We start from the raw sequence: 14947 nt of genomic DNA, 5'->3' as shown, positions 1-14947 counted from the left end.
GGAAAACGGGGATTTCCCGGGGAATACAGGAGACTTGGCAGCTATGCAGTATTTTGTAACATGACTTCTATGTGCACATGTGAAGGGGATAGAATATTATCATTCATTTTATTATTTATTAAATTTGTATACCACTCTTCATCCAAAGATATCAGGGGAGTTCACAGCATAAAAATAAAAGATAAAAACATTAAATACATAATAAAAACAAGAACAAAACAAACTGTCAGAGGACCTTCCTACAGGGAACCTCCCCCCATACTGTTGACCAGCTCTTCGCCCAGTGAGAGCAGCAGCAGTGGGTCAGGTGGGGGGAATGAGGAAGTTAGCGGTATGGAGGTTGCAAGGCTCAGTGATGTTGGAGAGCCTTTGCACAGTTGTGATCAAGAGGTGGAGGGGAACAGGCAGCCCCTTCCAGTGCCCGAATTAAGGCGCGCCACTAAACGTAAGGTCGGGAGGAGGTGTTAAGATCTTAAGCTGGTCATGCAACAGGAAACCTCCACTCCCAGATTCTGCAAGTGACTAGGAGGTCATGTTTTCTGCTATCTCTCCACTGTAAATACTATGCACAATAAAATCTTTAAAGACAAGCACAGACTTGGGCGTCCTTACTCGAGAGTAGGCGCAACAACACCATTACACAAACAAACACTTATAAAAGGATATGTGATGGTAATTGGCCAATACAGGTTTATGGGTTTGCATGTAGATAATAATAATAATAATAATAATAATAATAATAATAATAATAATTTATTATTATTTATACCCCGCCCATCTGGCTGGGTTTCCCCAGCCACTCTGGGCGGCTTCCAACAGAAAAATGAAATAAAATAATCTATTAAACATTAAAAGCCTCCCTAAACAGGGCTGCCTTCAGATGTCTTCTAAAAATCTGGTAGCTGTTTTTCTCTTTGACATCTGATGGGAGGGCGTTCCACAGGGCAGGCGGCACCACCGAGAAGGCCCTCTGCCTGGTTCCCTGCAACTTGGCTTCTCGCAACGAGGGAACCGCCAGAAGGCCCTCGGTACTGGACCTCAGTGTCCGGGCAGAATGATGGGGGTGGAGACGCTCCTTCAGGACCTCCCCTTAAGATCGCATAATTCCTGACTCAGTTCTTGCTGTTGCTGTTGCCCCATTCTTATCCCTGCTGTTCTGTTGTGTTAGTGCTGGATAGGGCATTGGTTGTTGCTCAGCTTTGCTGGAAAGACAAAGGGTCATAATTCATAGGCTCATCCCATAGCATTTAGTTGTTTATTTTGCCCACTCATCTGCCTGCTTTCCTTTTCCACCTTAAGAAAGCCAGTGTGCATCTCTCTCTCAATCTCTCTCTCTCTCTCTCTCTCTCTCTCTCTCTCTCTCTCTCTCTCTCTCTCTCTCTCTCTCACACACACACACACACACACACACACACAGAGAGAGAGAGAGAGAGAGATTTGCATCCCTTTTTGCTTGTGGAAGTGCAAGATGGTGTCCTCTCGCACACCCATTATGGTTTCTTTGTCTTCTCATTCCCAGTTGCACGCCCTTCATGCCTTGTGTGTGTTCTCCGGAGTTCATGCTTCTGCCACAGAGCACACCCTTGTTTCTGTACGTCATTTATTTGTTCCTGCACCTGCTTTTGCCTTAACCCAGCCAGGCCTAACCCAAGACATTTTACTACAGGGGTGGCTAAGCCTTTGGGGGCCGAAGACCAGAGTGGCCCATGGCCACCCTCTGAGGGCTGCATGGTAAAATGGGCATGGCCAAATCATTTCTTTCTATCCTAAGTCAGGCAGTTCCATTCCTTAAAAACTGATTTATTTCCCCTTATTATTCCTTCAGAGTCCCTCCCAGATGCATCTCATTTGCAATTAATAGATAGTGCTGACTTTCTTTCATTTCTGCTGTTTCTGTTCTGTTCACTTCTGGCTGTATTACAGTATTTCTCTCATTTTGATTCCCACATTGAGAGATCATTAGTCATTGGCTGCAGAAGTCATCACAGTGGGATAAACAATGCAATCAGCCATGCGCAGAAGGGAAGAGAATCGGTTGTTAATGGGTAGTGCTGTTAATGGTGCTCCTGGAAGAACTGCTTTAAAAAGCAGTGAGGTGCTTGGGGAAGCCCAGTTGTAAATGCCCAAGTAAAGTTAAGGTTTTTAGAGGCTGGGTGGCCATCTGCTATGAATGCTTTAGTTGAGATTCCTGCATTGCAGGGGGTTGGACTAGATGACCCTCAGGGTCCCTTCGAACACTATAATTCTATGATTCTGATTGGTGGGGGGGGGGTGTTGGGATTTAAGAGCTACAATGCCTGCAAGCCACCCAGAATCTCTTGATGGGCTGTTTGCAGTTTACTTCCTTAAGCCAGTGTTTCCCAACCTTGTGCCTCCAGATGTTTTGGGACTACAACTCCCATCATCCCTAGCTAGCAAGACCAGTGGTCAGGAATGATGGGAGTTGTAGTCCCAAAACATCTGGAGGCACAAGGTTGGGAAACACTGCCTTAAGCAGCAGCTCCATGCAGTGTGCCTTCACACACACACACACACCCCAATGCTTTGCAGGATCGCAGCAGATGTTGGGCACCAATTTTCCTGGCACCCCTAAATATATTCTCAGTGAGGGACCCCTCTCTTCTGCAGCTTTTTTATAGGTCCAGCCCTTGCAGGCCTCAGCCCCTCCTCACTCTGACCCTTCCCTTACATTTGGCTTGTGCCTTTACACAAGTCCTTGTTTCCTTGTAGGATATCTGTAGCTTTGGCCTAGTGTTCAGTGAGGTGTTTGGGCCGTACCACTGAGGTGGGTGCTCACTTGATTAAAATGCTCCTGCATAAAAAAATAACTGCATATAGAAAACTTAACGTTTTTGGGGGGAAGGGCCTTGTCCATCTTGCCTTCTTCCTCAACATGCTGGTTTTTGTGTGGCAGAATTTATTTTGTTTAGGGGGTAGCATTTCAGCTAGGAGAATCCCCATTTGTAATCAGAAGTGGGAAGCCCAGAAACAGGCTGACCACTAGGCCTCATTTGCTCACTTGCTCTGGCATCTGCTCTTACAGATATGTAATGCCTTTCTTCTTCTTTTTGCTACATCTTTCTCCTCATTCACCCCTTGCCCGCCCCCATTTGTTTGCACACAACTACTGTACTCTCTTGCAAGCTGTGTGTTTTGCTGTGAAATTGCACCCCACCGTTTTGGGGTACTGGCACAGCCCACTGACACTTTGAGTTGCTTCCTGGTGATTCCCTTGGTTGGTTCCTTCTCCTTCTCCCCTTCTCTATCCCAAACCTCAGGGACCTTTGCATGCTCTCCCCCTGCTTACTTCCCCATGCAGCCCTGGAATTGTGAGTAACAGGGCTGTGACATGGGGTCATCTCATCTCCCAGAACGGGAAGCTTTCGAAGAACAAGCGGAAGAAACTGAAGAGGAAGCAGAAACGACAAAGTCAGCTCCTGGCAGAACGGCTCCGGGACCTTCAGCAGCTGGAGGAACTGGCGACCCTGGCAGCAGGAGATGCCAGCGAGCCAACAGCAGATCCAGGTGAGGTTGGGAGAGGGAAATACAGCTGCTGTTCGGTGCAGCTGGTTCTCTTGTGTGGTCAGGTCTGGAGGCCCATCCCCAGCACCCTTTGTTTGCATACTTGCCCTCACACCCTTTTGTGCAGCTTAAAATATTTGAGCTTGCGCCCCTTCACTGCCTCTCCTACACTTGTATGCTTGCATTTACATTGCCTGTTCTTTGTCCCTGGGATTTACATTGGTCCATTTCACTTGCCATCAGAATAAACCATAGTTAACGTTTTATTGTGAATGTACCTGTCTAGGCTGTTTTTCTCCTCCCTCCTAGCACATGGAGGAAATGAAGGCCCTTGGCTTAATGTTCTGTCTGAACCAGGAATCTTACTCTAAGCAACCCATGACTAGTAAGCTAGGAACAAATATTGGTTTATCATGGTCAGCGCCGGTGCTAGGGCTTTTTGCGCGCTAGGCTAAATCACCTTCTGGCACCATGACGCATGCGTCCCATCCATAGGCGGGAGGGCACTGAGCTCTCATTTTGGCTCGCCCGCCTCCCACCTATGGAGGGGACGCTGTGAGCCCTTCAGCGGTAGTGAGCGGTGGCGGCGGCAGCAATAGTGCCCATAGCTGAAGGCTTCAGCTACGGGCGCTGCCACCGCTCGCTCGTTGCTCCCGGTGCTGGCGGCCAGCGGGCGGCAGGGCGGGCGGCAGGCGGCGGGCAGGCTCACCAGCGCCCCCTCCATTTTAGGGGCGGAGCCGAGCAGCCGCCCGCCAGGCTCCGTGGAGGCGCGGGCAGGCGGTGGGCGGCGGGCAGGCTTGACAGCGCCCCCTCGATTTCGGCGCCCTAGGCCATGGCCTAGTTTGCCTAAATGGAGGCGCCGGCCCTGATCATGGTGGTTTGTTTGGAGCACAACAAATGACAACTCAGTCCCTGGTTGAAATGTAATGTCAAGCCCAGGGGTGATGGTTTGTTTCTCCCCAATGCTAGCAAGAAGCAGCAAAGTGGACCCAATTGCCTTGCAGTAGATAGGATGTAAAATGTTCAGAAATAAACCTAACTCTTGAAATGGGATGTAATCGCCTCCTGATTCTTACCTTTTTGGTGCCCTTTCACCCATGCCTCTCCCTTCAGAAACATATAATGCTGCTCTCTTTCTCCTTTTCAATCAGTGCTGTTCGCAGCACACTTTTTTATGATACCAGGAAACCCTGACCCTCTCCTTTCTTCTTCCGTAGACCTGCCTGGCGGAGCCCCCATCATGGTCTCCACAACTGGGGGGATAGAGCCCTCAGGAGGCTCTCTCGCTTGCAGCCCCCAGAGTCTGACATCGTCTTCTGGTTTCTACACACACAATGCCTATGACAGCTGCAATGGGCACTCTCCACCAGGCACAGCCAGTCGCCATTTCAGCCCTGACTCGGCAACCTCCGGCTTCTCAGGGTCCCTCTTCTCTGGCTCAGCCATGTCAGGGGTCTCTAACCAGCGGGAGCATGGAGGGCTTCTCTCCCCCAGCAGTGAGTATCTGTCTCATGAGTTTACAAAGGAGCCATATAGGCCTAAATGCCCAAATGCTGGCTCTCCCTTTGGCCAGAGTTCTCTAAAGTTGTGATAGCAGAGGCAAACCATTATTCTTAATTAAATTTTTAAGGAGAATCATCTGTGTTTCTATATTAGTTACTGTTATGTATCCTTCTTCTGGGCTCAGGTCATTCTGACGTTGGAAGTAACTGAAAGACTGATAAAGAGATGTGACAGAATTTATAGTGGGAGCTCTACCGTAAAATGTGACCATTATGCAGTGAAATACAGTATTTTCTGCCTCAAGCACCAAAGTGTTTTGGGCTGGAATTGTTCAAGCAATACTTGAAAAATATTTGGTTTGGTGAGTGGAGAGGAGATAGGTGTTCAGGTGGACCTTCCTTTTGTTTGTTGGCATCTGTCTGTCTCAAGACAATGGAGTGTGCTTCTGGGGGTGAAGTCAAACTGTTGGAGGATCACCGTGCCTGTATCATGGACTAACCAGAAGCAGAGGAGGCACCAGTTTGGGAACCCCCAGGGGAAGAAGGCTCAGAGCCAGGGGACTGTTGGTGGGATGACGATGAGGGGTCGGAGGGAGAAGAGGGATCAGACTTGGAGCAGGAGGTGTCGGGAGCTGAAGAGGCAACACGGTTTAGTGAGCAGGAAGAGGCTGTGGCAGAGAGCAGGGCAGAAGCAGAGGCAGGTCAAGAAGCAAAGTGGAGGCAGGCTGCTGAAGAAGCCAGGGGGTCTCCCCCTCCTGCTGTGACCAGCTCTCCTCCCCCTGGTCTCCCAGAACATAAAGAGGAAGGAAGAGGGCAAAGCAAAGAGAGACAAGATGGAGGAGGTTCAGGTTGCTGGGGGAGGAGGCAGAGAGCAGTGGGAAGGCAGAGATCTTCAGTCCTCGCAACTGCCTCACTGGGGCAAGACCTACTGGGAAGAGTGGCTCTGATCACTAGGCCTGAGCTGTTTTGGTTTCTTTGCATAAAGTGCTACTATATTGGCCTGAATATAAGCCTCACTTTTTTCTCAAATTCCAACCTTATGGTATGCAGCCAGGAGTGCGGGGCAAACAGCGCCAGGAGCGCGGCAAAGTGGCACCCACCCCGTGCATAGTTCCCCATCCTCTCCCCTAAGGCCGGGAAGGGAGAGAGTGAGGAAGGGGAAAGGCCGCTGACAATGCAGTGAAGCTCCCCCCCCCCCCCCAGTATGCTACCAGGAGCAGTGAGAAATGGAGCGGCTTGTATTTGGGTATTTTTTCTCCCCCCCCCCTCCATTTTAAAGGTGCGGCTTATATTCAGGCCAGTGCGGTAACTTCACTGACACCTGGTGTTTTATTGCTGACCTGCTCCTGACTCCAACTCCTGACAGTCTGCTGTGGCTGCAGAGACCAATAACTCGTAAACGCTGCCTGCCACACTGTGTTAGCAGCACTGAAGTGACCCCTCCGTATGTATGCAGGTCCTGGGCTGCCCAGATATTAAGACCCTGAACTCAGCCTCACTGATGAGATTCAAAGGAAAGCAGAGCAATACGTCTGGCACCAGCATGGCTGCAGGAGTTGCTGGAAGGAGGTGTATAGGGTGCCATCCAGCCATCTTAGGGACTCCATTCCAGATCTGTGTAGGGTTTACTCCTTAGCTTTTTCTTCTCCCGAAAATATCCTGCAAGCCAGTGAAAGTTTAGGATCAGAGTTTCCTTCTAGATAGGCTACCTTCTTGTGTTGACGAGCCCCATCTGCCCCTCACTTCCCTCTTCACCACGTGCAGAAACTGCCTTATTGACTGCTGGACCCACTCTTGGTCTCATCCACTCAATCTGCCGGAGGCTGTGTTTGCATGCAGGGGAAGTTCCTAACTCACCAGGGGCTTGAGACCCATCAACTACCCTCACCTGGTTTAGCTGGCCAGTCGAGAGGTTAAATTTGAATAGCACAACTGTTAGGTTAAACCAATTACTTACTACCCCTTCAGCATCTGTGGGTGCCCCATAAAAGTGGCCTTTGGAGGACTGTTTTGTTTGTTTTTCACCTGATTCCCTGCCGTCTTCTGCCTCTGCAGCTTTTGGCACCTCTGAATTCCTGGTGAACCCCTTGGAACCTCAAAATGCAGACAAAATCAGAGTGAAGATAGCAGATCTGGGAAACGCCTGCTGGGTGGTGAGTTATTGGAGCGCATGTTGCTCACACCTGAAGGGAGCAGATCTGGTGGGGCTGTCTGTTGCATGGGGCATGGAAGGTGGTGGCTGCACAGAAGAGACTGGGAGCATGTGGGCTGTTTGGGGACTTGAAGCTATGGGCACCCTGTATTTCCCACGTAATGTGTATTTCTGCATTTACACACTACACAGTTTTTGCTTCTATTTTTACTTATTGTGCTGTGGAAATTTAAAAGAGAAGATCACCCCCCCCACACACACACACTTCTTTTCTTCAATTGACAAGATTCTGAGCATCTCAAGCTTCAGTGGTAAGGCAGCAAGCATATTGATGTGTTTATCATTTCAACATGTCCAGCTTTTAAGGTTCCTTAAAAAATTAAATGAGGGCTCCATATAGGGAGTACATGGATTGGTATCTTGGGGAAAGCTGCCAAGGAGCAAAAATTACATGGGATTTAGTGAGGAGTGATGATGGTGGCAGCGGTCTGCCTTTTGGAAGGTACATGTGGGGTTAAGTAGGGCTCTGCTTTTTGGTGAGCAGTGCATATACTGTATGCTCTGGCTTAGGAAATGGTTGTCACGGTGGGAGACACACACTGGGTTGGCCCACAGGAGGGCAGCTGTTGTAGAGAGCATGGGATGTGGGCTCTACGTGTGTACATATGTGCAAGAGAGCATGTCCGTACGTACATAGGCATGTCACAGGGATGTTCCTCACACTCTCAATTTCCTCAGCACAAACATTTCACGGAGGACATTCAGACTCGCCAATACCGGGCACTGGAGGTGCTAATTGGTGCCATCTACAGCACTCCTGCTGATATCTGGAGCACAGCATGCATGGTAGGTTCACGGGGCATCCTTCTGCTTCTTGTGCCATATTCTAGTGGCAGAGCTCGACGTCGGTTAGGGTTTTCAACTCAAAAACACGTCCACAAATGTGGTCACCATCTCGCCATCGGTTAACCATGTTCAAATATATAAAAGGATGTCATATAGAGGAGGGAGAAAGGTTGTTTTCTGCTGCTCCAGAGAAGCGGACACGGAGCAACGGATTCAAACTACAAGAAAGAAAATTCCACCTAAACATTAGGAAGAATTTCCTGACAGTAAGAGCTGTTCGACAGTGGAATTTGCTGCCAAGGAGTGTGGTGGAGTCTCCTTCTTTGGAGGTCTTTAAGCAGAGGCTTGACAGCCATCTGTCAGGAATGCTTTGATGGTGTTTCCTGCTTGGCAGGGGGTTGGACTGGATGGCCCTTGTGGTCTCTTCCAACTCTATGATTCTATGATTCTAAGCAAATTCTTTTATTCTGGCGAGTCTAAACCTGGAGATGGGCAATGTGGGGTCTTGCTGACTGTACACTGAATCTCAAAGGCACTTGACTGTCAGTTACAGTGTTTATATGGAACTTCCAGCTTCAGAGGCAGCGTGCCTCAAATTAATACCTGTGGCCAGGGAGCTAAAGCAGGTGGGAGCTGTTGCACTCATGCCCTTCTTGCGGGCTTCTCGGGTATCTGAAGGGCTGCTGTGGGAGACAGGATGCCAAACTAGATGGGTCTTTGGTGTGATCTAGGGCAAGGCTCTTCTCACACTCTTTTACTGAAAAGCAGGCAAGGCCCCTTCCTGAGGCTTTCTGGGTTTGGACCAAACTAAGCCTCCTGGTTTTTTTGCTCTATAAGCTTTGTTTTGTTGAAATGGAGTATACACTTCCAGAGTTAACGCTAAATACATTACTTCTGGTAAATGAGCCACCATAGCCGCGAGAGGGCCGTGAAAATTATGTCCCAGGCTTTTTAGACTCATCTACCCGTGTACTATCTGAAACCAAAGGGGCGCATTGGTTGCCAGATGTGAAATATTTTGGCATTATTTTTAGCTCTCCTACCCTACTAACCTGGGGACCCAGGTGGTGCTGTGGGTTAAACCACTGAGCCTAGGGCTTGCTGATCAGAAGGTCGGCGGTTTGAATCCCTGTGACGGGCTGAGCTCCCGTTGCGTGGTCCCAGCTCCTGCCAACCTAGCAGTTCGAAAGCACGTCAAAATGCAAGTAGATAAATAGGAACCGCTACAGCGGAAAGGTAAACGTCGTTTCCATGTGCTGCTCTGGTCTGCCAGAAGCGGCTCTGTCATGCTGGCCACATGACCTGGAAGCTATACGCCGGCTCCCTCGGCCAATAATGCGAGATGAGTGCTGCAACCCCAGAGTCGGTCATGACTGGACCTAATGGTCAGGGGTCCCTTTACCTTTACCCTACTAAAAAGCAGCCCTTCCCTTTTGTCAGTGTAGTGATTCTTATTTGTCAAGATACCTCACGCTTCCTTTGCAGGCTTTGCTTGTGTAGCTGTGTGCCAAGATGAGCTGAATGTTAGGTGGTTAATGAGCTATAAATAATGAGCTATAAATTCCTTTGTTGCCAACCCTATTTACAGTCTAATAGCTGCACATTTAAAATCCTAACACAAAACAAGTACTTGAACCAAACATACTCTTTAGAAACTTTATGCTTCCGATCTTTGCCCTTCCTGTGCTTTGCCATTTTATGCTTCTTTTGAAATCAGTCTGCCTGGGCAAAGGAAGTGGTGGCCTCAAACGCGGCTTTTGGGAGGAACTGGATTCACCTAGCAGCTCTGGGGCTCCTGAGAGGAACCCATTTGGCATTAAATTTAAGAGGCGCTGAATACAAGCCCCGCTGGAACAATTGGAATATTATTATTATTTATTTATTTATTTATACGCCGTCCATCTGGCCGAGTCTCCCCAGCCACTCTGGGCAGCTCCCAATTGAGTATTAAAACAATACAGCATTAAATATAAAAGCTTCCCTAAACACGGATGCCTTCAGATGTCTTTTAAAATTAGGATAGCTGCTTATTTCCTTGACATCTGATGGAAGGGCGTTCCACAGGGCAGGTGCCACTACCGAGAAGGCCCTCTGTCTGGTTCCCTGTAACCTCACTTCTCGCATTGAGGGAACCGTCAGAAGGCCCTCGGCGCTGGATCTCAGTGTCCGGGCTGAACGGTGGGGGTGGAGATGCTCGGAAGACCGTCCCTTTGCAGCTGCATCTTTACCTGCCCCCCCCCCCAGCCTGATGTCATATAGCACATTTAGTGTGGGCAGGGGGATGTGGCTTGGGGAAAAGTCCGGCTTGCCCATCTCACAGATCGTCCACCCTGAGGCTTCTTTAAAATGGCTCCTTGTGATGTTTTTGTTAAGTCATTCCTGTGCAATTGCTTTCAGTGAAGTTTCCTCCAAAGCTGGTGCGATTGCCGGAAAAGAAAAAGTTAAAGCTGCTTGGGATACACAGACATATACACATATATAAAATGTATAATCCACAATTTCTTTGCACCAACTTCTTAATATCAGCAGGCAGTAAAAGTTGAGAATGGCTCGCTCTCTGTTCTGCCTGCCTGACGTCAGTCATTGGTTCTGCCAAGTTTTCATGGCAGGGTGTGTGTGTGCGCGCACGCGGCAGATGATTCCCTTTGCTTCTTAGACCAGTGAGTACGCCAGCTCAAAAAACTTCGCGGGAGGGTCAGGCAATGCCACATGAGCATTTCAGGCCTTGGGCTTAACCTTCCTTGCTGGTCTTCTTGCTGGCTTCCATGTACAGTGGTACCTCTACTTACGAATAACTCTACTTACGGATGTTTCTACTTACGAATAGAGCTCCGTCCGCCATCTTGGATGCGGTTTAGATAGGATTTTTTCTACTTACGAATTTTTAGATAGGGTTGCTTCTACTTACGAGTTTTTTCTTCCAATGCATTCCTATGGGATTCGACTTACACATTTTTTCTACTTACAAATGTGCTTTCGGAACGCATTAAATTCGTAAGTAGAGGTACCACTGTAGTTCCCACCTTTGGCCAGAGGTTGATACTGGCATGCAGAACCACCTAGGTCCTGATGTTTAGCTGATTTGAGAAGTCACAACGGGCCATGGGGAAGAGGAGAGATTTCTTAATCGAGAGCCAGCCCACCCATTAAGTATCTGCCTTAGGTGGCAAAGGTGCAAGAGGCAGCACCCCTCCCGCCCCACCGCTTCTGTCGCCACTGGAACACCCCCCTCACCGGGTTTCGACGAGAGGGAGGTGTTCCGATGCACAGCACCACCACTCATCTTCCCCACCTCTGGGGTAGAGAACTCGAGCAGCAAGGGCTTGTGGAAGACTGCATGTGGGTCTGGCAGAGGGCAGTCCATTCATGTGGTGAAATGGGATGGGCCACCCCCCCCTGCCTTAACTGCATAACCTGATGATTCTCTTTCTTTGACAGGCATTTGAGCTGGCTACTGGTGATTACCTCTTTGAACCACACTCAGGCGAGGACTATACCAGGGATGAAGGTAAAGAGCTCTCGCTGGTTGAGCCAAATGAGGATGTTGTGTATGAGGCCTGGCCTAGCCGGCTGGGCTTGGATCTCTCTCTCTGCTCTAATCTGAAGGCATTGTTGATGCCAGAATTTCACAACAGGCATGCTGGAACTCTGGAAGGGTGCGGAGGAGGGAGAGACGGGGACTTTCTAGCCCTGATATTCCCTCCTCTTTTCCTTTGCAGATCATATTGCCCACATTGTTGAGTTACTAGGCGATATTCCTCCACACTTTGCTCTTTCCGGGCGCTATTCGCGCGAGTACTTCAACAGGAGAGGTAAGTTAGGGAGTGTAGCATCTCTGGGTGGAGAGGATATTGTTCCAAGCAGATGCTTCTGCAGCACATCCATATCATGCTCAAAGGCTGTCAGGATGAATTGTGAGGGGTGGGGAGAGCATGTGTGTAAGAGAAGTTGACAACAAGAAGCTGAAGGATCGTGACCACTGGAAGGAAAGAAGCCGTTCAGGCAGCTGAGATTTTGGCCAGGAAAAATCCAGGTTTGTGGTGAAACCTGAGGTTGAGAATGTGTCAACATTTCTGTGGGGGGGGGTCATTAATAGGTTTTGCCTACCCTGCCTGTGGTAAATGTCATGAAGGTCACAGCATTTGTTGTCTGGGGTGTTCAGAATCAGGCTTCCCCAAGTGGGTGGTTGTTTAATTGCAGCCCATATTCTCCATTCCAAGTAATGTGGAACAACTTTTGTTCATTTGGGCTTTCCCAATTTCTCAGTGGGTTGTACTCTGCACCTTCAGTCTGTCTGCCACCCACACCTGCCACCTCTGGCAGCCACTTCACCTCGTCTTCTTTAGCTAGATAAGGTTCACAGGTTTCAGGGGGCACCTACAAACAGCCATGAACAGCTAGTCTTTTGTCCTTCGTTCGGGTACAAGACAGTGTTTGCTGCATTGCAGAAACTGTGGTCCCTCATCCTTTATCACCAGTGCTAAGAGTGTCTGGGTAGTGGTTTTGGACCGTTGTTGTTTCTGCATGCCTTTTTTGCTGTGTCTACCTGTCTGTTCTTTTTCTCTCTTTGCCCAATTGCTGTTCATTCAATGAATCTGGCCACTGGTGATGATGTTGATGATGGAGGAGAGGTCTATCAGCGGTAGCTAAATGGCGCCTCCAGGTTTGGCAGCAGTACCTCAGAGTACAAGATGCTGAGTCAAGAGGGCTGCTACCTTCATGCCCTGCTTTTGGGCACCTTTTTTAGCTGCTGTGGGAAAGTGAATGGGCCCTGCCTCAGAGGAAGCTCCTACAGTTTAGCCAGCTTCTACTAATTACATACCTTTCCTGCTCCACAGAGAGAAACAGCATGAAGGCCCGCAAAGGGTACAGGATCTAGACGTTTACTGCACGCTCTCAATTTATTGCATAATAAATGCCCGTTTTGATCATATTAATGCTTTTACTTCTGGGAGGCTGGGCCTCCCCCCGAGAGATGCAGTGAGGGTGTGCTGTCAGTTATATGGCAGCAGGGTGGGATTAATAGCAGAACTGCCACCACTCTGGGCAATCTTTCCCACACCAAGCACCACTATGACAATATATGAAGAGGTAAAATGTGATGATTGGGGCTTCAGAGCAGGTGTATGTTTTCCATCTAGTCTGTCTAACTTTGGAACAGGTGGCTGGCCTGGTTTGGGGTTGTACACTGTGATCTCAGGAGCATAGAAGCTGAATGTGGCTTTGAGCATCATATTCCACTTCCTGGGGAGAAAGTTTCTAGCCCTTGTGGCTGTGACAACACAGCTTTAGAGTGTGTGAGCAATGCCTTTTAAATATGATGCCCAGTGTTCAATAACTCTTTCCCTATCCCCATGACTAGCCAGGCCCAGAATTAATTTCACAAAATAAGAGATAAACCAGGCACGAGTTTGGTTTTCCTTGGTGCAGACTTTTCATTTTACTTTCCTCCAGTGCAAAGTACACACAGCCCTAGATGTGTCCTCTCCACCAACCTTGCCCTTTTTGTCCTTCCTTCCCCAGGGGAACTGCGCCACATTAAGAACCTCAAGCACTGGGGCCTATACGAGGTCCTGGTGGAGAAATATGAGTGGCCCCTCGAGCAAGCAGCCCAGTTCACGGACTTCCTCTTGCCCATGATGGAATACATCCCAGAAGAACGCACTACAGCCTCCCAGTGCCTGGAGCATCCGTGGCTCAACTCTTAAGGCCAGGCAGAAGTCCAGACAGACTGGTTGCTTGAAGGAAGCAGTCTTCGAGCCGGCACAAGATTTCCCTGGCACGGACCTGGTCCCATCACTGGAGTTGAAGGGCGGGGGGAAAGGCTGTCTCCCCCAGCCCCTCCCCCTAAGTGGACTGCATTGCAGGACTGGAGGCAAGAGGCTCTTCTCTCTGGCAGATCACAGTGGGGAAGGGGGAACTGTAAAGCAGGACTGGAACCCCAGGAGCCAGGTTCACTCTGCCGTCATTTCTGAAGCACAGCCAGAAGATTCCCACAATCCCCTGCTGACTCTTTTCCCAGAAGTTGCCTTCTAGGGAGGTCTCCATGGCCACTATCTCCATGTACCCTTGACTGATGCGGTTTGACTTTTAAAAAATTCATTGTGGTACTTCCTTGCCAGTTTCTCCCCCTGTTCCCTGCTCCCCATCATTCCTAACTGGTGGGCAAAGAGAGTGGCTGTGAAGCTCCCAGCATGTGTGGGTTTGCGAGAGGCTCACTATGTGAGCAGAGTGTGAATGATGAAAAGGAAGAAGTGCATGGATGTTCTAGCCAGAAAACTGGGAAGGGCAGTTCTTTGTGTGGTGGCAGAGAGACACTGGGGGTCCTGGCTGGTGCCCCTACCCTGTCCAAATTTCCATGCCAGTGAAAAGTGACAATGTGTGTGTGCAAAGTGATATGACCGTGGCCTGGAGGTCCAGCAGTGGCACTCTTTGGAGGGAATGAGAGAAGGTAGCTGATGCAGGAAGCAGTAGAAATGTATAGGCAGTGGGGGGTGGAAGAATTAGTTTTTCTGGCTTGGCTGTCAGTACCTGATGCCTCTCTGCACTTCACAGGCATTTGCAGGCAGGTTTCTGACAGCAACTTTGTGGTTAAGAGTTGAATAAATGGGCCCCAGAGTCCTTTGTGAGTCGTTTCCCCTGCCGCCTAGGCATGGGTCATGGCCCTTAATGTGCTTTACTTTAGCCAGAGTTGCTCATAAATTTGGTATTCTAAAAATCTCAGACGTTTTTTAAACAAACAAGTTTCTAACCCTTGTCATTGCTAAGGAAAGTTTTTTTGCAAAGGGAAAGTCTCTAAGGGCAGCTTTCAACAGCTGGGATTTTTTTGTATGTTGTGACGTCTCTTCTCCCCCATTTCTAATTGTCTTTTAGTCCTATTTTGCCTCAGTTTCCTTTTTCACTCCAGTTTGAGGTGAATGGGAAT

The 14947-nt window shown here is 49.0% G+C and overlaps 1 protein-coding gene across 4 annotated transcripts in view; it reads left to right on the top strand.

Annotated features, from left to right (window-relative positions):
* The window catches only part of SRPK3 (SRSF protein kinase 3), a 31700-nt gene extending 17568 nt beyond the window's left edge, over positions 1–14132 (top strand). For 2 of the 4 annotated variants that reach the window (XM_035140306.2, XM_035140307.2), the window contains 8 exons: positions 1520–1591; positions 3372–3525; positions 4740–5018; positions 7080–7177; positions 7915–8022; positions 11461–11530; positions 11742–11834; positions 13546–14132. In XM_035140306.2, the coding sequence (XP_034996197.1) occupies positions 1520–1591; positions 3372–3525; positions 4740–5018; positions 7080–7177; positions 7915–8022; positions 11461–11530; positions 11742–11834; positions 13546–13730 (1059 nt within the window). In that variant the 3' untranslated portion in view covers positions 13731–14132. The remainder of the gene's footprint in view (positions 1–1519; positions 1592–3371; positions 3526–4739; positions 5019–7079; positions 7178–7914; positions 8023–11460; positions 11531–11741; positions 11835–13545) is intronic. The other 2 variants (XM_035140309.2, XM_035140310.2) reach the window with 1 other exon arrangement.
* The last annotated feature ends 815 nt before the right edge of the window (positions 14133–14947 follow it).

This window comes from Zootoca vivipara, chromosome 16 (genome assembly GCF_963506605.1).
Source record: "Zootoca vivipara chromosome 16, rZooViv1.1, whole genome shotgun sequence".
Lineage (NCBI taxonomy): Eukaryota > Metazoa > Chordata > Lepidosauria > Squamata > Lacertidae > Zootoca > Zootoca vivipara.
This window is presented reverse-complemented; position numbering and strand designations above follow the sequence as displayed.